Below are 22,957 nucleotides of genomic sequence, written 5' to 3'. Positions count from 1 at the left end.
CAGTGAAATGATAATCCTACAAATTGTGACCTATAAAGTAAGCATCATATAGATGTGGTGAAGTCAGTGCTGTGATGCTCATTGGGAGTAGCAGAGCTGATGAAAACATTTCTTTAGTTGACATTATTATTTTCTTATGAAAGATGCTAATGCATTAAACACATGCACTACTGTTCAAAAGTGTGGGGTCACTTATTGTTTCCTTATTTTTGTAAGAAACGCATTTTTTTCCCAATGAACATGACATTAAATTCATCAGACAAACAGTCTAGACATTGTTAATGTTGTAAATGACTATTCTAGCTGGAAACGGCTGATTTTTAATGGAATATCTACATAGGGGTACAGATCCTACCATCAGCTAATGGTGTTTAAAGGGTAATTGTTGATTAGAAAATCCTTGTGCAATTTTATTAGCACATGAATAAAAGTGTGAGTTTTCATAGAAAACATGAAATTGTCTAGGTGACCCCAAACTTTTGAACAGTAGTGTATGTTGTAGTCTGAGACTTTCAAAATGATTCACAGCTCAAACTGTACTTACTTCTGGAAGCAGAAAATCCCTATGACTATGGCGAGGGAGACTAGATCTGAAGTGATCCAGATGAAGCTGTAAGCGTTCCGGCTCTGCAAGACAAAAAAAAGAAAGAAGAGTAATTTCCAGTCGACACCACTGGAGGTCGCTGTCAGCATTCATGTCCCCTAATGCTGACACACGGCAGTGACTAAGGCAAAAAGCTGTTGGACAGCTGCTCTCTACTTCACGTCTCCGCCCTTGTCTAAACGTGTCTCGGACTCTTTCCCAGAGTCCTGTTGTTCTCAAACACCACGCTGAGCTAAAGTCAGCTGCTGAGCTCCCTCATATTTCTCTGCGTCCTTGCCCTCGAGTCTTGCTGGGCCCTCGTCAGTCTCTGTCCTCTCTCCTGCTGTCCTCTCGTCTCGCTGCGTGACCTTGTCTGCTGGTGTGTGTATATGGGTGTGTGTGTGTGTGTGTGTGTGTGTGTGTGTGCTGCCAGATGAGAGAATGAGAGCAGAGAGCTGTTTACCATGAGCCAGATGGGGTAAGGCACCTTTCGGAGGACTTGGGGGGCATCAGAGGACACAGAAGGCACCCCGCTACACCACAGAATGGAGTAGAGCCAGGGCTCATTCACTGGGTAGACAGTCACACTCACATTATTGGCCAGATACTCCCTGGGGGAAGGAAAAACACATGTCAAGACTAAAAAAAAAAGGTCTGCTCCCTTTCAGTCCTTTGCTCCTCTTACTCTCTACTCTCAAGGATTATAGGACATAATGTGGACATGTAAAAATAGAAAACACAGCAATCACACCTACTGTTCATTTTACCTGATCGATCAGGGCAAAACCATCACACCATGCATCAGCAGAGACCATGATATTCTGCTCTATTACACATTTCATCTCATCAAGACTACAAAAGTATTAAATATTCCATAATTAATGTGCTACAGACATGTGCAAAAGAAACAGCGTTCATGAGCAGGGATTAGAGAGGCAGACTCTTGGGTGATCATTCTGCAGTCACTGGAAAACACTGTGTGAACTGTGAAACATACACTAGTTCATCTGAAGATGCAGCAAAGCTTTGCGTCCCTGATGTGTTCAAAGTGCAATTCTGGCATTCTTTTCGTCTTCGTATGAAAGCACACATGCTCTGTGTGCATTTAAATATGTGCTATAAAGGAAATCTGCTTATATTTACTACATATAAGTACAAACATCTTAAATAAGCGAGAGAGAGGGCCCTACATGAACACACAGTCTTCAAGCAGCTCTTTCTGGAGACACAAAAAATACAAACATTTTCACAAATAATATGTGTGAAATCAGAGGATTTCCCCTCTAACATCACATATTTTATGCTTGGAACTGTTTCGGTGCTTTTTTTTTTTTTTTTTTTTTTTTTTTAAAGTTATTTTTTTGGCCTTTTATCGGCTTTATTGGATAGGTGCAGTGAGAGAGAGACAGGAAATGGGAGAAGAGTCAGGGGAAGACATGCAGCAAAGGGCCGCGAGCGGGAATCGAACCCAGGCCAGCTGCATCGGGGACCAGCCCCTGTACATGGGTCACCCGCTCAACGCGTTGAGCTATACGAGCGCCCGTTTCGGTGCTTTTTTGTCTCTTTACCTTTATCAAGTCTACTTTGTCCAGCTACAGATCAAGCCTAAAATGGAACACTACTTGCACAGGATCACCTCAAACATTCAATACAAAGCTCGCTTTGAGCTTTGCTGACAACACTGATTACATCTGAAGGCTCTTTTGCTTATTATTTATTATTGTCATTATTAGGTTTAGTTTGAAATAACTGAAAAATCAGGTTTTATCTCCATCATGATGTTACTGAGTCCTCCCACAGCTGCTTAGCAGTAGCTGCTTGCTCTTACTGTATGTCTTTGTGGCTGGCCTTGCTGTAGTGGAGCGTCAGGCTTGTAATTCCTCTCTGTCTTATCTCTTCCACTGACAGCTTCTCACTTGCGGTCTGTTTGAGCCCTCGCACCCTCCCCCGGTCCGTGTCGGGGGTCCACGTCACCTGGCACAAACACATATGACATGGGAAGACCCTGATCAGACAAAAGCAGAAAGCCTTTCACGTTCAGCTTCATAATGAAAAGTGAGGCGCTTGTTGTAGCGTTGAACTGTTATGTTAGTATATCAGCTGTGATACACTGCTCACACTTCTCTTCCTCCCTGGGCAACGCTATGTTTCACTTTTATTTGGCTCTCCTCTCTCTGGAGTAGATTTTTCCTTTGGCCTTTAAAATTTTGCAGCAGTTCTCAGGTGGAAGAGCAGCACCCTCTAACTGTGTTGTGCCATAACACATTAATTCTACGCTAAATATTCATCCATCCAATCATTATCTATACACTGCTTAATCCTCAGTGGGGTTGTGCTCAGTGACAGCTGTTTATGTACTCATGACTTAGAGGGGAAACACCACTACAAGCACCACCTTTATGTAACCATAGGATGATTATGGAGGGACCTACAGTCCTCACCCTCTTCTGGGAAATCCCTGCTTTCTGCACAGCCCACAGCGTGTCCATGAACCAGCTTCGGTAGCGTGGGTGCTCCGGTGGAGGCTTGCGGATGTTGAGCAGTGCAGAGCTGTTGGCCCTGGATGCCAGACGAAGCATCTCCACCAGACTGCAGACCGTCTGGTTGCCTATTCTGCTGCGATCCTTTCCCGTCAGGGTTTTCACTGTCCAGTAGGGGTCAGTCTGGGAGCGGACGAGAGCAACAGAGAAATCCAGCCTGAGATTTATCATGCATTATTTTGTAGAACAGTTAATGCAAACCGAAAATATTTTTGCACATTCTGCATTGAGCATCTGCAGCAGATTTGGACACTGTTTTTCTCGTAGTTTCACTTTTTATCTTTGTCAGCATAAACTCTATTCACACAGGACTAAGCTGTCACACGTCTGCGTTTCATGTGGCACATTAGCGAAGTCAGTGTTTCACACAAATTTACTGACATTATCCACAGATATGATATTAAGGCTGTACATTTTTTTTTTAAATGTTCAGATGTTCCAGATTTTGCTTATCTAATGGATCTGAACTTTCCCTTTCTGTGAAGACATCTCTGCTGTGTAGCAATATGAGTCGACTGAGTTTGCACCTAAAACTTTCATTTGTATTTGCACACAGTGTCCTTATTTCTGAAGCAGGACAAAGGAAGAAGAAAAGTACCAAGAATCTGAAATCACTGAAATACCCATGTGCACGTGACTAATATTACCATGGGACCTCTGTGTTTGGCGAAATATGACTTGTAATTAGCAGTGGATTTTTTTACTTTGGAGATTAAGGACAAACAAAGCATCTGCAGACATCCAGGTTGTTGTCTAAGGTTTGGTCACATACGCTCCCCTCCAAAAGCATTGGAAAATAAAAGCTGAAATGTTGATCTCTGGTCTCATATTCATCTTTTGATGTCAAACCCAAATGTTTTCAGTCCACAGAAAAAATAAAGGAATTGGCCTCACTCTCCCAATACTTTTGGAGGGGAGTGTGAGTGTTGATGTCACAATTTGACCACTATATGTAACTGACTGTGGAAAAAGATGTAGTGCCATTCAAGTGGAAATGCATTTTCTAGGTGCTGAGTTGAGGATGTGTTGAGACAAAGTGAATTTCAGTACCTCCAAAAACCACTGGCCTGCATTTAGAGAGCGTATCTCTGTCCAGTTGAAGAAGGAGGCATCTTCATACTGTCTGGCTGGAAAGACCTTTCTGACATCTGTGGTCCGCCTCAAAGTGTTGTCTCTCATGAGGAAGGGAACCCCATCCACACTGGAAGAGGCAAAACAGTCAGTACTCTAATTATGTTTAGGATACACATTACTTGTAGAGGAAAATACAATGCAATGCACAGGTATATATAAAGAGCAGTGGTGGAATGTGCTGATAATCACTTAACAGTGCTTCATTTAATGGCAGGCGTGTTAAAACTTAAATCATTTCTACCAATCAGCCACAGCAGAATCTATATGTGGATCAGAGCACACTGAATCCATGAAATATAAATAAGCCAGGATTAAACCGTTGTGAATGTGTGATTAATGAACCTGATGGTGACGTCAGCCTCCAGGGAGCTGGCTCCATGCTGCAGGGCTCTGTTAAAGGACACCATGGTGTTCTCTGGAGCCAGCTGGAGCAGAGAGGAGACAGACAGGAAGACAACTGTCAGTCACTGGATGTGGAAAACACACATCAAGAGGAAGTGATAAAAGAATGTGTTAGTCAAGAGACATATGTGGAAAAGGGATACATCATTACCCTGCACATCTACCCATCACAGATTCATTCTTTATAGGCAAAAGACAATTATCTAAATAATTCAGAGGCATTGAGTTGGTTCTCTTTAATCATGATTTTTTTTTTATCTTTATTGACTTGTCTAAAACCTAGATGCAGCTACGTCACATTACAAACAGGTGAAACTCAAGTGACTAGTTCTGTGTATGCATGTGTGCCTGTACAGGACAGGAAAACACAGCTCTGAACATCACTGTACATTTGTTTATAGCTCGTCATCTGAACAGTATTTGCTTGTCCAGCTGTGAAATGACAGTGTATTGACTCTCATGCTCACTGAGCCTGACTACACTTGGCTCATGTACTGTAGCTACACACCGCTCTGCTGTGAAATACAGTGCTCATCAAATAGCTCGTCAGCATCATATGTTGCCATAAGAATTCTCCAGAGGAAAAAGTCCCCAAAAAACACGGAAAAACAATATGGCCTATTTTTCCATTTTTTAAAAAATGTCTCTGTTATGCAGAGCACAGGCAGGAAATGCCACCTGACAGGTCCTGGCAGTATTCTTTTCCCCCTACAGAGCTGAACATCACATATTATTATTTCAACAATTAGCTGGATCAGACTGTGAGGTCTGGCAAGGCACCAACTCACCATAGGAGCTCCCCGTCGGCCAATGATGTCTGGTCGCTGTTTGAGGCTGTGACGATCCATGATGCAAGGGCAGGTGAATGTGAGCGGAGCCAAACAGACAGCCACAAGGATTATAATGTAGATCAGCAACACCATCACCTGGATATCTAGGAGAGAGCATAGAGCAGGTTTACAGAGTAAGTTTGTTCATTTTCAAGACATTTCATCTGAGTGCAGAGGTTTCTTCCAAAAGCAAAACAATCTACTTAAGCTGGAAAGTTAAGACAGTTACAGGATAACACAGGAAAATCAATTTAGCTTAAGGCAATAAGTAGTTAAACATGTTTACTGTACCCCACAACATTGAAATATATTCATGTGCTAACTAAATAATGCATGACAACATCTTGTACTGTAAACAGCAGTATGAAGCTAGAGGCAGAAATCAGATCAGGTGAGGAAAAAAAAATCTTTACTTGAAGGACAAGTCAAACACTTACTGGATCTCTCTTTGCGGACAACATACCCAGCTACCAACCAGCTCATGGCTGTGACTGTTGCCAGGGCTCCAATGTGCAGGAAAGGTGCTGTGGACTGGTAACAGAAGACAGATATAGAACACCGGTCATATACAGTGATTATTCATCAGAAAGCATTAGAATAGAACTGATGTTACTTTTACATGCAACAGTGTCAGGTAACAGGGCAAACAAGATTTGTACCTTCAATAGCACAAAAGTATTATTCATTTTAAGCCAGCTTATCCTGAGTGTGATCCTCTATAAATAAAGTGAGTATAGCAAATGGATTGATGGGTTTCTATGAGCCTTTCAACCGTGCTGTTAATAGTATGTTAATTCACATCCACTAATTTAAAGACAATGCTTAGACAGAATGTCTTAACACTGTAAGCATGTCATGCAGCAGGCTTTCAACATTCAAGAGCCAAAATTTTGTATCCAACTATCAGACAAACCTCAAAGCGCTAGCTTGATTTGTTGATAAATAAACATAGTGTATCTTTAATTAAGTGACTCTCTTTTTAATCTATTTTTTTGGGTGCATTAATTCACAAAAACATTCCTGAGAGAGAATTATATGTGCCACAAAAGTCAAAACAGAAATTTGGTAAGCTGAGACTATCTTAACTTTAAACTGGAAACAGCAGGAAACAGCTAGCCTGGTTCTATCCAAAGGAAACCAGATCCACCTCACACACACCTTACCATTGCACTTTCATTTCTTATTCAACAGTTAGCAGTGATCAGTGACACATTATTGTGACTGCAGACCAACCTGCAGTGAAACAAGCAGGATGTCCCATTCATCTCTCCATATGTCATCAACAGAGACGACGCCAGAGATGGTGGTGAGCAGCGTAGCCAACACTCCGATCTGTGGGACACACAATAGTGAACTCACATTTTAGTTCAAAAGTGTGTGTGTGTGTGTGTGTGTGTGGAGTAAATCTATGATAATGAGTGAGGATGTCATTTTACAGCACCTTGTGAACCCAGTACAGATTCAGCTGCTGGCCCAGCGATACATGGAAAAGTGCTAAAATCTGAAAAAGAGCACAACTCCTGAGTTGTCTTTCAATGGAACAAGAAGCAAGTCTGCTAAGATTTAGGGGTCTGAGACAGACTGTTACCAATAAGAATGTGATGTAGCTGAAGCCCACGGTGGTGCATGTGATGATGGGGATCGTCTCATCCCTCCATTCTCCAGAGCGGTTGAACACCAGCCTGGAATAAGAAACGATAAGTACAGACTCATTTATGTCGGTGGTGTGACTAATTATTCCTGTAAAACACAATATGCTTTGATTGTGCACCATGGTAACACCAAGCACCCACTCAACAGTGTCATTACTTCTTGTTAGATTTTTAAATTTCACACGCAGGGTGAACTTGTTACTTCCCTGCTGCTACAAGATCATAAACAGCTTTTCTCTGATTAGTGCTAACGTCACATAAAGAAAAAAAATAACTCACCAGTTGAAGTCGTTGAAATCATTTTGAGCCACCAACCAGAAGTAGGCCCAAAAGAGAAGTAGAAGGAAAGAACTGCACAAGATGAGGAACCATGTGCACTCCCACTGGAAACAATAACACAGACAATAAATCTTGTTCAGATTTGGCTCAAGAATCAGTGTTTGACGATGACTAAAAGACTATGTGTAAAACACTAACACCATACTGCAACACTGCATTAAATAAAATAAAAAATCAACCAGCAGAAGGACTAGGCCTCTACAGAGACTTCAAATTTGACCTTGACATGAGCTCGCGTCATAAAAGATGTGGACGGGGTCAAACAGCAGCTCACCCAGAGAGATGAAGAAATCTCCAAACTCAAGATGGAGAAAGGGTGTCTCTCTGAGACATTGTTAGAGGCCAGAAACCTCCAGACAAAAGAGGTGATGGAGGACAGAAATAAAGAACTGCAGGACAAGAACAGCAGACCACAGGAACAGAAGAAAAGATGAAAGAACTGCAGAAGATGAGAAGGATGAAGCAGAACAACCCCTGAAGGAGCAAATCAGCAACATGGACGCTACATTTAAAAGCTCCTGACTGAAAAAGGCTGGTTCATAGACCAGGCTCACAGAAGGAACATTCACAGCAGGAGGCTGGAGGACGAGCTGCTGGAAGCCAAGAGGCACAAAAACTAAAGCTTCAACCTCCAGGGAGATGAGAACATTGAGTTTCTAGAGGAGCAGATCTCTGTTAGAGAACACTCTGCGACGCTCAACATCATGAAGCCACTGCTGGAAGAAGAAACAGAATTTCAGCAGAAGCAAGAGATCCGGAGGACTGAACACAACACTGTGGAAGAGCTCAGAAGGGATGCTGCCCTGAGACAGGAAGAGGAAAAAAGAAATGCTGAAGAACCAGAAATTATTCGAAGAGACAAAGAAAGACCTGCAAGAGAAAAACAAAGAGATTGAAGAAAAAAGAGCTGTAGGAGCTTTGCTCAAAAAACAATAACAAGAGACAACTGTTCAAGTTTTTCCAAAACAAAAAGAGCAAAGAAGAAGAAGAAGTAGAGGAAGAAGAAAAAGAAGAAGAAGAGCTTTTGGAGCTGATCGCTACCACAGAAGAAGGGTGACAGTGACAGGAAGGTGGAGGAGGCTGCTGGTTGTTCAGTGTTGCTGGACAACAGTAGCTCCCTCTTCTCCCTTCCTCTTCTCCTCCTCCTCACCCTCTCTCTCTTCTTCATCTTCACCTCAAGTCTCCCCAACCGCCAACCATCTAGTATCCCTTTTCTTTCCTCTTTTCCTTTATCCCTAACCCCTCTACAACCTCACCCCCTCGATCTCCCCTTGACTTTCCTCACTAGCAATCATTAAAAAAATAAAAAATAAAAATAACGAAATCAAATCTAGCATATTTTCTCCTGTGCATCGCAGTAAATCTGAAGAGGTAATGTTTCATTTCAAGATTGTGCAAGAAGCTGTTCAAAGATTCTTAAAATTAATGAAATAAAAATTAAATTTAGGTGATTGCAGCAGCTGTACTTTATGTTGGAGTCAGTCCTGGTGTTTTCTTCTGAAAGACATTCATCGAAAACATTTGTGTGACTCAGTGTTCAAGTACATTTTTACAATCAATAATATACATGAAAAAAAGTGCTGAGAAAAGGTTAACATTTTGGTAATTGGAGTGTGACAGAACAGTAAGATTCATTTCATTTTGCTTTTAGAACTATTTCTGCTCCACCATCTCTGATTTGCTTGAAATTTTTATAGCACAAAATATGAATATTTATGAAAATTTCAGCAAAAATTTTGCATGAATTATCAACTACGTTTTGAGATTTTAAAAAAAAGTTTAAAAATTGCCAGTCAATCCACTTCTAGCATGTGTTTTCACATATTGAAATTTGAAGTGGTTTGAACAATGTCTCAAGAACTATTTTATGGATTATGGATGAGTTGAAATATGAATGAAGCTGTCATCAAAAGCCCCATCTTTGAGTGACTAGCGATATTTTCTGAACTGTATGTAGCTGCATGCGACAATAATACAAAACTAAACATGTACTTACTTTACTAATATTTTGAAATAAATATTTTTTTAATATCGGCATAATTTCATATTGGGACTCCACTTTGTAGACGTAAACCTTGGTTTGGAGGAGAGTTGTCTCTTAGTTTTGTGTAACTTCTTTGGTAAACATCACTCCATTAAATCATGAGGATGACAGCATCATAAATGAAACCATAACCAAACAGGCCCCGGCTGCTGGGGGAGCTCCTCTCCTTGTCCTGGATCTCTGGATGTGGAGCTTCACATTTCTGATCTGAGGTCAATGGTCTCACCAACCTCCAAAGTGTTTATTTGCCATTGTGATTGGGAATGGAAGGCAAGGGTTAGGGTTAGGTCAGGGTAAGTCAGGCAAAGTCTCCATGGGTTTGCACATGGGAATGCAGAGACTACAAACTGGCCTTTACTTTCCAGCCCTGCTGGTATCTGCCCGCTTACGACTTTATTTAGTGTCTAGCTGACAGAACACAGTGGAGAATCTTACAGCTTGAGGCCTGATATTTAGCTCAAGAGTTTATGGACCACATGGAGCTAAAAAGAGAGCAAAGAATGGATTTAAATTCTTCAAGTGGTCACAGATGTAATTCTGGCTACTCCGTTACTGCTGATTGTTGCCTCAAAAAGGCCAAATAATAATGAATACAAATGTAATGTAATGCAAAGTTCATTAATTAATCATTGTATTTATTGGGCTGCATTGTGGCTTGGTGGTTAGCACTTTCGCCTTGCAGCTAGAAGATCCCCGGTTGACGTCCCGGCCTTCCCGGGATCTTTCTGCATGGAGTTTGCATGTTCTCCCTGTTGCATGCGTGGGTTTTCTCCAGTTATTGTGATTGTTTATCTCTATATGTAGCCCTGTGATAGACTGGTAACCTGTCCAGTGTATCTGCCTTTACCCTAAGTCAGCTGGGATAGACTCCAGCCCCCCGTGACCCTAATGAGGATTAAGCAGTGTATAGATAATGGACGGATGACTTCCCATATATTTCTGTCTTTCACAAGCTACTACTCTAAACGGTTTACTCTTAAGCCAACATTTCTCCTCCTTGGAGGTACTTTGGCTACAACTCGACTATTTTCTCACTGTATTCTGCTGATGTTGACTTCCCATAATTTTTGGATGTCATATTATGAATCAGATGTTTAGAAAAGCACATGTGTAAATACACAGAATGAACCATTGCTTAGACGTGTTCCCCTGTTGCTTGGTTTTAACCCTTTACTGTGCAGTCCTTTGGCCTGACATGTGGGACAAAGGTATAGAGGAGACACTGAACAGCGCTCAAGGACTCTTCCCTTCAGTAGTTAACAGGATTAGGAGCTAATAGCATGTGAGGGGAGGTGTAGACTATGATAGGCCAGTCAGCACATGCTGTTGCACATTGATCAGCTTTGCAGTGTACCGTGCTTGGACTCACCTATTCCGGTGGCTTATATAAGAAGCTAGGAGATGATTAGATGTGTGTGTGCAGGTAAAGAGCAAATGGCTGCACTGATGAAGCTTTTAAATCCACCCTGAAAGGCTTGTAAAAGGGTTCACCTTCAGCCAGCAGAAGAGAGGCTACACAAGTGGATCAGGGAATATCTTCTAACCTGATGTGGCCAGTAAAAACACAGCGAAAGTAGAAATATGACCAGAGACTGTCTTTAATTGGTTTAGCAGCTGCTTGGAGCTCAGTGATGGCCGCAGCTAACTGTAAATGACTATGAGGCACTGAGCCAGAGTCACGTTGCCAATTTATCTCATACACCAGTGGAAACAGTGTCCTTGATATGGGTCACTTTAGTGGATTCTGAAGTTATTTGCAAAAATACAGCATTTACCTCGTGGCCTGAATGTGAAGCCAAAGTCCAAACACTTTCACAATGTGTGACATCCTCATTAATACACATTCTATGATGTTTTCTATAGTCAGATTTCCACTCTAGACGACCTCCCGTTGGAGAGACACTTTCTACAGATGAAATTATAATACCCAGCATCTGAAAAATGTAACTATTTTGAATCCATTATTTTGTCCTGAGAAGGTCACTTGAATCTTTGAAATGAACTTTTGTCAGACTATGTGTTTGGCAGATTAGGATTCTAGTGTCAAGCAAGGAGTCAACAATGGGGTCAGAGAACGATTGTGACTAGCAACTCAAGTAATCCCTGGCTCAGAAAATCTCCCTGGTGAAGAAAATGTCATGGAGACAGTTCCTCTTTATAGGACATAAGGGTCATTCCAGAATTGGGGGACACTTTGGCTTCAAATTTGTTGAAAAATAAACCTTCTCTTTTACAATTTTCTGCTACATATTCATCAATATTAGGTATTAAACTATCAAAGGCTTGATTGACTCAGCTTACACATCAATGGTACCATTTTTATTAGATGTTTCATTTGTTGTTTGCTAACCCTACTCTAACAGTTACTCTCTGGATTAGCATCCCTGTTACTCCTACAGTAACAGGGCTGCTAATCCATGGCAATGTTAGCTTTTTCTCAGGAGTAGAACTAAATATTTAGCTAGCTGTTACTGGTGACCAAGAGGACAAACTTACTGATAGAAAAAAGTAAAGAAAAAAGTAAAAAGAATTTGTCTTATCCTGATAATATGCATAATATGGTTGCATGAGGTAGAGTGAGACATTTAATCAAGGCAGACAATAATGAAAAATAGAAGAGAGGACATAGTTTTGCTCTACCCATTCTTTTGGAAAATTGTTTGATGTTAATTGCAGCATATGATGTGATTCACTGTTTTCTTCTTCTTCAACCAGCTAAAAAGGTTTTGCTATCTGGATTGGGTGCATGCTGTGGGACACATGCTCCGTGCATAATAATTATTAGTTAAAATATTACGTTGATTAATTTTTTTCCTACAATTAAAAGGAAAGCAAAAAGAAAGGAGATTTAAATTTTATTTTATCTTTTTTATTTGAGATTCAATTTGTTCATCGGGGGAGGGGGAGGAGAGGGGTGGCACAGGAGATAAATGGCATTTTAGGGGGAACTCCAGGCTTATTTGGTATTTCTAAAAATTATTTCAAACATTCTTTTCTCCTAGCTTTTTAAACATTTGGTCTCAGGACAAGTACATTTACACAAGTGCATGTATTTTTTAGTATTTTGTGCATGGATTATTTGAAATTTGATGTGTGGGATGTAAAATGACCTCCAATTCTGGAATGACCCATAAATCAAGTGCTCCTGTGGGACTGTTTACTCTGCTTCCAGCAGCAGGGACTGTCTCTGACTGCAGTACAAACAACATATCATCATTCATGCTACTTTGATCCATTTAGTTTAACTGAGACAATATAACCAGGAAGGGGAATGTGTGTGATGGATCCCAAAAGCAAAATAGTTCAGACTGTATCAGGACTTTGAAGTCATGGATTAGATCAGATACTGCCGTCACTGTGATTTGCTTTTAACATGCACTATTGATGTGAACACACAAATGCTTTGTGTCACTGCAAATCTGCACTGAAGTTTAGGGACTGCTATGTGTTGCTGAGCTGAAGGTATGTTTCCAGTGCAGTTTGCTTGTCTGTTTTTTGTCTGTAAGCAGATTAATGAGAAAACTACCAGGCATGGATCCAGAACACTTTATTTAAAACTGTGAGATCAGCCTTGGCAGGGGACTGCAGTCTCTAAGTGCCCTTGTAGTTACTGTAAAAACCCATATCGCTCATAAAACTGTATTCCAAACTATGATGGTTAAACTTTAAAATGGAATGTCTGAGTTTTAATACTGCCAATGAAATACATCACAAATAGATGAAATAAAAGAAAATCCTCTCAACAAAGTCACCATAAAAGCTGTCTTGCAGCAAGAAACATTAGGTGACAGCCTTATAGTATACCTGAATCATAATACATTAGATACAAAAGAAAATATAGTTCCTCGTATTGTCTCTGTTTCTGCAAACATATCACACTTTCTACCCTTCAGCAAGTCACTCTCACTGTGCAAAATAATCCATCTTCAGAGGAACTGTTTGGAATCAGACACTTTCTCCTGACTGCTACATGGCTTTTCAGGGTCCTTTCATGTCTCCGTTTAGAAATAAGGTAGGAGGTGAGATCGCGAGATGCTGTGAGATCGCGAGATTCAGTGAGAGTGACGAAATTCAACATGGCGGCTCCCAGCTGCTAGATGAGAAGTAAACAAATCGCCGTTATCTCGACGTATTTGTATTAAAAATAAATAAATAAATAAAACAACAACCTAACTAAATAGCCTGCTCAAGATCGGAAACGGTAGTGCTCACAGTGGAGGACCTTGAGAACTTTATTGACGACTACTTCGTCCGGTGCACCATGGAAGACGCCAACCCGAGCAAGAGGAAGAAAGCAGACTCCTCGACGGACACACAAGACTTGGAGGTCACGGATATCCAGGTAAGTGTTCTCGAGTCTATTAATAAGAAGCTCGATATTCTTAGTTTGCTTCACCAGGAGATAAAAGACCTGAAAGCAAGCCTGGAGTTCACCCACCAGCAGATCGAGGATCTGCAGAGGGACAACACCGAACTCCGGTCCACGCTGACAGCGGTCACTTCAGAGGTGAATACACTTAAAAAAGAAAACAAAACCCTGAGGGAGACCGTCCTGGACATCCAGTCGAGGAGCATGCGGGACAACCTAATCTTTTCTGGTATCCCTGAGTCCACACCGGATAACCCAGAGACCCTTGTTAAAAACTTCATGGTGTCGGCGCTTAAAATCCCTGCGGAAACTGTTAAAAACATCACTTTCCACCACGTCCACCGGCTCGGACCCCGAGGAGGAAACCGTCACCGTCCTATCATTGCAAAGTTCGAGCACTTCCAGCAGAAAGTGCTCGTAAGGAGCAAAGGACGGGAGCTGAAAGGCACGTCGTTCGGGATGAACGACCAGTTTCCCAGGGAAATCAACGAGAGGCGCAAAGTATTATATCCCATCATGAAAGAACACAGACAGAAAGGTAAACGGACTGCACTGGTTGTGGACAAACTATACATAGATGGGCAGCTATTTCGGGAACCCTCCATTACCACCTGGCTCTTCTAAAAAAAAAAAAAAAAAAAAAATGGCTTAAACGTTTAATATATCATTTAGTCATTTATGTTAGAAAATGTTATAAAAAAAAAAAATGTCACAGGTGTAAATGTCTCACTCTCCTAACCTACACTCCCCACTGGAGAACCCCCTCCTCCTTCTACTTTTCTCTCTCTCCCTCTCTATACGTCTCCCTTTAGGTCTCTCCCCCTCTCACACACTCACCCCCCACACTCTCACTCACACTCTATGTACTCCCCATGTTTATTGTGCTTGTATGTTTTATAATGTGTTTGTTGATAGTTTTTCAGGCAATGATGTGCTATTATATAATGTATATATAGATCCTGACCTGCTGTATACATCTCTCTCCAACACTCACAGCTCACAGACAGCAACAGACAGCTCACAAGGACACACACAGATGTTATATTACATTACTACATACTCAGTGACAGAACATCTTCTCTCTCTATGTTCAAGTTTAATATCGTAGCCTGGAATGTTCATGGCATACGCTCACAAACAAAAAGAGTTAAAATCATGGACTATGTCTCTAAATTAAAAGCAGATATTTTGCTCCTTCAAGAAACACATTTACTACAGTCGGAAGAAAAATGTTTATCAGACTCGAATTATAGTATTATCTTTTCATCTTGTTATAACAGCAGACAAAGAGGGGTCTCCATTCTAGTCCATAAGAGAATTCCATTCACTTTAAACAGTACAGTAACGGACTCAGAGGGCAGATATATTATTATCCAGGCAACAATCTTTAATAAATTATATTCTATTGTAAACCTCTATGCTCCGAATAATGATGATCCAGCCTTCTTTCACACTGTTTTCTCTCACTTAGCAGACTTATCTGCTAACTCAATAACTATTATCGGTGGTGACTTCAACATAGTTTTAAACCCTTCAGTAGATCGATCTAATAGTCCAATACACGTAAAACAGTCACAATCAGTTAAAGTCATACATGACTATATGAAAGATTTCGGACTAGACGACGTCTGGAGACTCAAAAACCCAACAAAGAGGGACTATACGTTTTTCTCTGCGGTACACAAAACATTTTCAAGAATTGACTTTTTCCTCTTAAATAACTCTATCGCACATAAAGTCACTACTAAAATCCACCCAATCATTATCAGCGACCACGCACCAATATCACTCAGCCTGCAAACAGATTCCATCCCTAAACCTCCTCAGACTTGGCGCCTCAACATCTCTCTACTCAAAGACCCAGAATTTGATCGAGTAATAAGGAGTGAGTGGGCAGACTTTCTAAAAAACAATGACTCTGTTGACTTACCCCCATCTTTGCTTTGGGAAACTGGAAAGGCCGTAATCAGAGGTAAAATAATATCATACTCCTCATACAAGAAAAAAAAAGATCTACAAACAGAGAAAGAAATTGAAGAAAAAATTAAACAACTTACAGAGAATTATGCAATAAACCCAAGTGATCAATTATGGTCCGAACTACAAAATGCAAAACTAAACCTCGATAATATCCTATCCAAGAAAACAGAGTTTTTATTACAACAGCTAAGATATAATGATTTCGAACACAATAATAAATCAGGAAAATTTCTGGCGAACCAACTCCAGCGCAATAAAGAAAAATCCTTCATAACAGCAATTCAGGATTCCTCAGGAAAATATACTCAGTCACCTCAGGAAATCAACCAGACCTTCTATAATTATTACCAGAGTTTATACTCAGCAGCAGTTAACCCAAACATAGAAGATATAGATAATTTTCTCAACAATTTAAACATGCCCAAACTAACGTCAAATTACAGAGACATATTAGATGCTCCATTGACTATGAAAGAATTACAATGTGCATTAGACAGTATGCCAGCAGGCAAGGCACCTGGTCCTGATGGTTTCCCTGCTGAATTTCTTAAACATTTTTGGTCAATGTTAGCACCCCTTTTCTTCAGGACAGTGACAGAGATTAAAAATAATGGTTATATCAGTCCGCACATGAATACAGCTGCAATTAAATTATTATTGAAACCAGACAAAGATCCTACGCTTCCCTCTAGCTATCGACCTCTGTCACTAATCAACACCGACATCAAAATTATCTCAAAAGCTCTCGCCTCTAGGCTGGAGAAAATCATCCCGTCAATAATTCACAGCGATCAAACAGGATTTATAAATGGCCGACACTCCACCAACAACATCAGAAGACTTCTAAATCTAATCTCTTTGACGCAACGCCACAACAAAGAAGCTATTGTTATGTCACTGGACGCAGAAAAAGCCTTTGACAAAGTCAATTGGTCCTTTCTCTTTGCTGTGCTCCACAAATTTGGCTTCGGAGAATCATTTATCCAGTGGGTATCAGCTCTGTACAACTCACCCAAGGCTACAGTCACCACTAATGGGATCACTTCACAAAGCTTCAGTCTGCAAAGGGGAACGAGACAGGGATGCCCACTCTCTCCCTTATTGTTTGCGATCTTTATCGAACCATTAGCAACAGCTGTACGTCAGAACACCGATATCAAAGGTATCTGCGCTCTGGAGTCTGAACATAAAATTAACCTATACGCAGATGACATTTTACTTTATCTACAAGAACCCAAAACTTCAGTAAAGGAAGTATTTAACCTCATCACAACCTTCTCGCGTCTTTCAGACTACTCCGTCAACTGGTCAAAATCAATTATATTACCTTTAACAGAAAACTCGTGGAAGCCCGCAGCCCAAAACTCGCATTATTCTTTTCCTACTGGCAACATCAGATATCTGGGCATAAATATTTCCTCCAAACTCTCAGAATTAGTTCACCTGAACTTCACTCCACTTTTGGACAAAGTCTGTGATGATCTGAGGCGTTGGAACAACCTCCCCATCTCCCTTTTGGGACGAATAGCTACAGTCAAAATGAAAATATTACCTAAAATCAACTATCTTTTCTCCATGATTCCATTTAAACCCACATCAAAGTGGTTCCAATCGTTAGACTCCGCTATTGGTAAATTCTACTCAAAGAATAAAAAGGCTAAAATCAGCTTGACTACCCTCCAGAAGAATAAATCCGAAGGGGGACTGGAGGCTCCCAACTTCATGTATTATTATTTATCCAACCAAATACAATATCTCACCAAATGGATACATCCACATGAAGAATATAACTCCTGGCTAGAACTAGAACAGTTAGATTGTAACCAGATCAAAATCTCTGACCTTCCCTTTATCTCTTCTGCTCTTAAACATCACTCCTGCTTCAAGAACCCTATGATCGCTTCCACCTTGTCTGCTTGGTGGAAAGCACTGGAAATCACAGGCTCTCAATTAAAACCCAGTATACTCTCCCCAATCTGGCACAACCCTGATTTTGCAAACAACAAAATAGCTCTTTATTTCAGCACATGGGCAGAGAGAGGAGTCACTCACCTCCATCACCTTCTGGATGATAACACATTTAGGACATATATAAACTTATTCCAAACATTTGAAATAAGAAATGGAAATTTTCTTCAGTACCTACAGGTAAAGAAGACTATTACAAGTAGAATTCCATCGCTTCAGACTACTTTACAGCCAACGGATTTACAGCCACCTGAATTTGTCGACTACATTGTGAAACTCTCTCCAAGAAATAAGAAGAATCTCTCAAAAATTTATAGTTTACTCTCAAAGACACACTCTATACACCTACCAACTCAAAAATGGGAAAAAGACGTATCCAAATCTTTTGACTCTGATTTTTGGACCCAAATCTGTGAAAACACATTTAAAATGACTAAAAACACCAACTTACAATTGATCCAATTTAAGGTGCTTCACAGAACACATATAACACAATATAAACTGTATAAAATGGGCTTCTCACGCTCAGACACATGTACGCAATGCACCCAAAACATGACGGACACTTACTTTCACGCTCTGTGGCTTTGTACACCCGTCTATCAATTCTGGGTAACAATCACACAGAAACTCTCCAATATTTTGGACTGCGGGATTCCACATTCCCCGACCGTTTGCCTAATTGGTGATCTAACGCAAACAGCCCTTCCAGACATTCATATCCAACCCACACTTGCAGCTATCGCCATCGCCAAAAAAACTATTTTAGTTAACTGGAAAGATAAGAAAGCCCTCAACATCATCCATTGGCTGAACCTCCTCACAGAACACATTTCACTTGAGAGAATATCTGCTATCAGAAAAAACCAATTGGATTCCTTCAAAGAAAAATGGTCTCCATTTATTAAATCAATAAATATTAACCTATAGCCTCCGCTTGTATGTGGGCGTATGCCACTTCCCTCATAAAATTGTAATTATTATTCTGTCTGTGTGTATGGTCTGACTTCTGTCTGCTTTATTTCAGTTTATTAACCCTCTACCTTTTTAAGTAGGATGGCACCATGGACTTCAAGGCTGTGTGCATGCACTGGTGGTGTCCCTTCCCTATTGCTCTTGGGGTCGCTCTCTGGCTCTGCGGGGCCAGCGTGGCTCGGGCCCCTCTGCCTGGGGGTGGGTGTCCCCGGTGTCTCTCCCTTCGAGCCCTGGGTCTGCTGGGTTTGTGCGCTCTCCCGGGGCCTTGGGGGTGGCGGCGGCTGGTCTCTTCTGGGGCGCCCTGGCTGGCCCTGGGGTTTGGGGTGGGTCGGCCCTCCGGTCGCTCCCCTGTCCCTTCCTGCTCTGCTTCCCTCCTCCTCCCTCCTCTCCTGCCTGGCCGCTCGTCCTCGTCCCTCTCCCTCCCCTGGGGGGGCTGGGGGCCCTCCGCTGCCTGGGGGTCTGGCATGGGGGCCGGGTGGTCTCTCTGGGGGGGTGGCTCTGGCTCATCCGGGCACAGGCCTTGGTACTTGCCTGTGTGCCGCCACTGGAGATAAGTTTCTGCTGGCTGGGGGCTTCTGTCCGGGCCCGGTGCTGTCCTTGGGTGTGGTGGGGTGGGTGGGGTCTCGGTGGTGCTGCGGGGTGGGTGCCCTGCATCCTGGACGTGCCGGCTCCGGGGTGGGCGTGGGGGCTCGTGGCCCTCGCTCCCTGGTGGTGCGGCCTGGTCCTCCCTCCGGGGCAGGGTGCTGCATGCGGCTGGCCCGTGGTGGGGCTACGGCGTCTGCCGGGGCGCTGCTCCAGCGCTGCGACTTCTGGGGGTTTCGGTGCTGGCCGGGCCGGTCGGGTTCGTGTGGGCCCACCTCGGCCTCTTGCCTCCGGGCTCTGGGGGCCCTCTGCATCAGTACCGGTGGTCTTACTACCTGTCTCCCCCGCTGCTCTCTCCTCATGGGCCGGATCCACACCAGACTGCCTCTTACTGTGCACTTCACATACTTCACACATCACTGTATATAGTTACTCTTAGGCACATATAGGGACATGACAGTTAGGGCCCCGAGAGCAGGTGGGGGCGGGAACGATGGGCTCTGTGGTGGGGCGGATGGCAGGGCTCTACGGCCTTGTCTCTTCCCCATCACCCTCTTGCTTGCCTCCCCTGCTCTCTAATTTCTTTTTAATGCACCACACACACTCACACCTTGGGGGTAGGTCTGGGACGGCTCGGGGAACTTGGGCCAGGGTAGGCTGCAGAGTAGCCATCCTCTGTGGTCCTCTGGCCTGCCCCCTGGACGCCTCGCCCAGCCTCCCCACTTTTAATGCACCACATGACACTCAGGGTTACACTATCACGGTGCAGGGATAATGTCTCCAGTCTGGGATCGGGAGACATATTAATAGGGAGTAATTGGGGGATTTCACTAATATGGCCTCGCTGGTGGGACCCGGCCCCCTTATGGCTATGGGGTGGCGGGGGTGGACCATCATCCATGTTGCTGTGGCTGGGGGGTCCCCGGGACCTGGGGGCTGTGGTCGGGGGGGGTTCTCCTGCGTGCCCGACGGGTCCGGGCAGGTGCGATGGCTCTTGGTGGGCTGCGGGGGCTGGATTGGCCGTCTTGGTGGGCGCTGTGGCTGTGCTGCGGGCTGGTGGCATGTGGTGGCTCTGTCCCGGTGGGTTGTCAGGGCGCATTGCGGGGGGTGGGGGCCCTGGGTGTACTGCGCTCGCCTGGGGCCTGGTGCGGGGGGTATGCGGGGTGCCTCCCTGTCGGCGTCGCCGGGCCCCACCACACTGTCCATTTTTACTCTCTGGACTCGCATCGGGTCCCGGCTCCGATTTCCTCTGGCCGGCTCCCGGTGGTGGCCTGCCTTGTGATGGGCTGGTTGCCGCCCCTTCGGTGGGCCGCTCGGCCCCTGTGTCTGGCTTCCTGGCTGTGTGGGGCCGTTGGCCCCCTCGGGGGAGGGGGAGGGGATGGGGGTGGGCGGGTCGGGTGGTGGGGTGGGGGGTTCGGTGGGGGCTGGGGTGGGCGGGGTTGGGGTTTGGGTGGCGGGTGGGTCCTCGTGCCCCGGGCCGCCTGGGTCGGTCTGGGCGCGCTGGGGGTGTCGGTAGCTGCTCCCTCTTGTTCTCTGGGTCCTCGTCGTTCACGGTGGCCCCGGTGGCTCTCTGGGGGTGCCACCCTGTGGCTCCTACTGCCTGGGGGGGGAGGTGCCCTGTTGGCTTGGCCCTGCCTTGCCGTGATTGCTGTTCTGGGCTTCGGGGTTCTTCACACTTGCATGTTTGATCAGGTCTCGCCAGCTACTGCCGAGTCCCATTTCAGCAAATGATGGGTCCCGCCAGAATGTGCTGAGAATCTCTCCAGTCTCTACCCTAAACTCATTCTCTCTCGCACTAGCATCCTCTTCTGGCCTATTCTATTCTATTCTATACTATCAAGACACACACAATTATGGTGCTCAGTACCGTTTGTTCATTTATTATTGAATCTCTTTTTCTTTTGTGTTGGTTTGGTTTTCTTTTCTTTTTTCAAATTTTTATTTTTTTTTTCTATTGATGGACAGTTAGTAGTTGGGCATAACACACCACCTTACAATCTTTAATTGCAATAGCAACGCCTGTTATTTTCTATCCCTGTTCATCCTGTTCGTCCTGTTCGTCCTGTCCAGTCTTTGTTTCCCCCACACATCACTGAGGTGTAGCACTGCCCTCCCTGGCTTATAATAGGGAATTCTAATAAAGAAGGTCTGCTTAGCTTTCAGGGAGGGCCGGTGATGGTCACACACATGCACTAAATATTAAAATATTTGGTTGCAAGACTAAAATATGCATCAATCTCATATAATGTTGACTCCCCTTTTGTGGAGTTAAACAATGAGAACAAATGCAGACAAAAAAGAAAAGCAGAAAAAAAAAAAAAAAAAAAAAAAAAAAAAAAAAAAAAAGAAATGCTGGTATCCAACCTGTGACAGTGCCCATAAATTCTAAACTATGTGTTACTTCACTATGCGACAAATCTCTTTCTTTCCTCTGTTGATATCTGAACTGTGTAACAAGTTATAAAGACAAGATAAACAGTTCATCACCATGTGATGTGGATATGATGAGCTGTAGCTTCATCTAGCAGACACAGGAGTATCAGGCTCACTGGCTTCTAAATTTGTCCATCTAATTTCTAATATTTCTGCTATTTTGTGCATGCATAGACTGTATATAAAAGACAGTCTGGAACTGGTGTTTTAGAAAGAAGCGTAAGAAGAGAGTGGTGGATCTGGTGGGTGAGGAGTCTACTCATAATGATATGCTATCAATCTGTCAATCACAAAGTAGCCCAGCCCTAAAACGTACTCTACTTCATTGTCTGTTTTACTTTAAATGTAACCATACTTTAAAAAATTATCATCTTGCTGAAAGAGATTCAAAACTATCATCTCAGAACAAAAAAATCATTAGTATAATGCTTGCTGAGTAACAGATCGAGTTAGATGTAGTGCCATTTTCTCATCACTTCTTTCTGCAACCAAGAAGCAGGAGATCAGAATACTGACAATGATGAATCAACATACTGACTGGCCTTAAAGTGAAATCAGTCCAACACTGTGCTGCAGAATAAACAGAGAGTGTCTGACTTCATGAATACCAGCCTATCTGCTCATGTTCAAGCACTGTGTGTCTGACTAAGGCAGCTTTGTAAATGAGACACAGAGAGGACAGAGGCAGCTGTGGGTTTGGCGTTTTTCCTCTTGGTCAGCACATCATCAGCGCCCAGCACATACATTCAGTAAATGGACTAATTTATGGCCAAGCCACTGCCTCTTTGTGCCAAAGAAGACATCCAGCAGCCGGAGCTGTGGCTGCCCAGTGGGAATCCAACACAGCTTGGTGTCTGGCTCTGCTTTACACATCCCAACACTACACTGATTCAATTACTTGCTTTATTGTGAAGATCGCATTGCCCAGTTACTAGGGCCTGGCCCAGAAGCCCCTCAGGAATTTAGGAGAAAAAAATGACATCAACATCTCATGGATTTGTTGTAGACCTTTAGAATTTACAAGGATTCTGAAAATTCCAATTGAATTACTAAAGAGAAGCTTAAAGGAATGAAGTAATGATACATTTTCACAAGTAAAACAAATGTTAGGCTACAATTTCAGCAG

At 43.1% G+C, this 22,957-nt stretch overlaps 1 protein-coding gene across 4 annotated transcripts in view; it reads right to left on the bottom strand.

The window, feature by feature from the left end:
* The window catches only part of gdpd5a (glycerophosphodiester phosphodiesterase domain containing 5a), a 40,889-nt gene that overhangs the window by 5,302 nt on the left and 12,630 nt on the right, over nt 1–22,957 (bottom strand). For 3 of the 4 annotated variants that reach the window (XM_055017071.1, XM_055017073.1, XM_055017074.1), the window contains exons 3-14: nt 7,421–7,524; nt 7,078–7,171; nt 6,931–6,990; nt 6,723–6,821; nt 5,927–6,020; nt 5,448–5,593; nt 4,600–4,682; nt 4,174–4,324; nt 3,016–3,246; nt 2,412–2,557; nt 1,047–1,194; nt 545–627 (exon numbers count right to left, since the gene is read on the bottom strand). In XM_055017071.1, coding sequence (XP_054873046.1) covers nt 545–627; nt 1,047–1,194; nt 2,412–2,557; nt 3,016–3,246; nt 4,174–4,324; nt 4,600–4,682; nt 5,448–5,593; nt 5,927–6,020; nt 6,723–6,821; nt 6,931–6,990; nt 7,078–7,171; nt 7,421–7,524 — 1,439 coding nt within the window. The remainder of the gene's footprint in view (nt 1–544; nt 628–1,046; nt 1,195–2,411; nt 2,558–3,015; nt 3,247–4,173; nt 4,325–4,599; nt 4,683–5,447; nt 5,594–5,926; nt 6,021–6,722; nt 6,822–6,930; nt 6,991–7,077; nt 7,172–7,420; nt 7,525–22,957) is intronic. The other variant, XM_055017072.1, reaches the window with a different exon arrangement.

This window comes from Amphiprion ocellaris, chromosome 14, assembly GCF_022539595.1.
Source record: "Amphiprion ocellaris isolate individual 3 ecotype Okinawa chromosome 14, ASM2253959v1, whole genome shotgun sequence".
Classification (NCBI taxonomy): domain Eukaryota; kingdom Metazoa; phylum Chordata; class Actinopteri; family Pomacentridae; genus Amphiprion; species Amphiprion ocellaris.
This window is presented reverse-complemented; position numbering and strand designations above follow the sequence as displayed.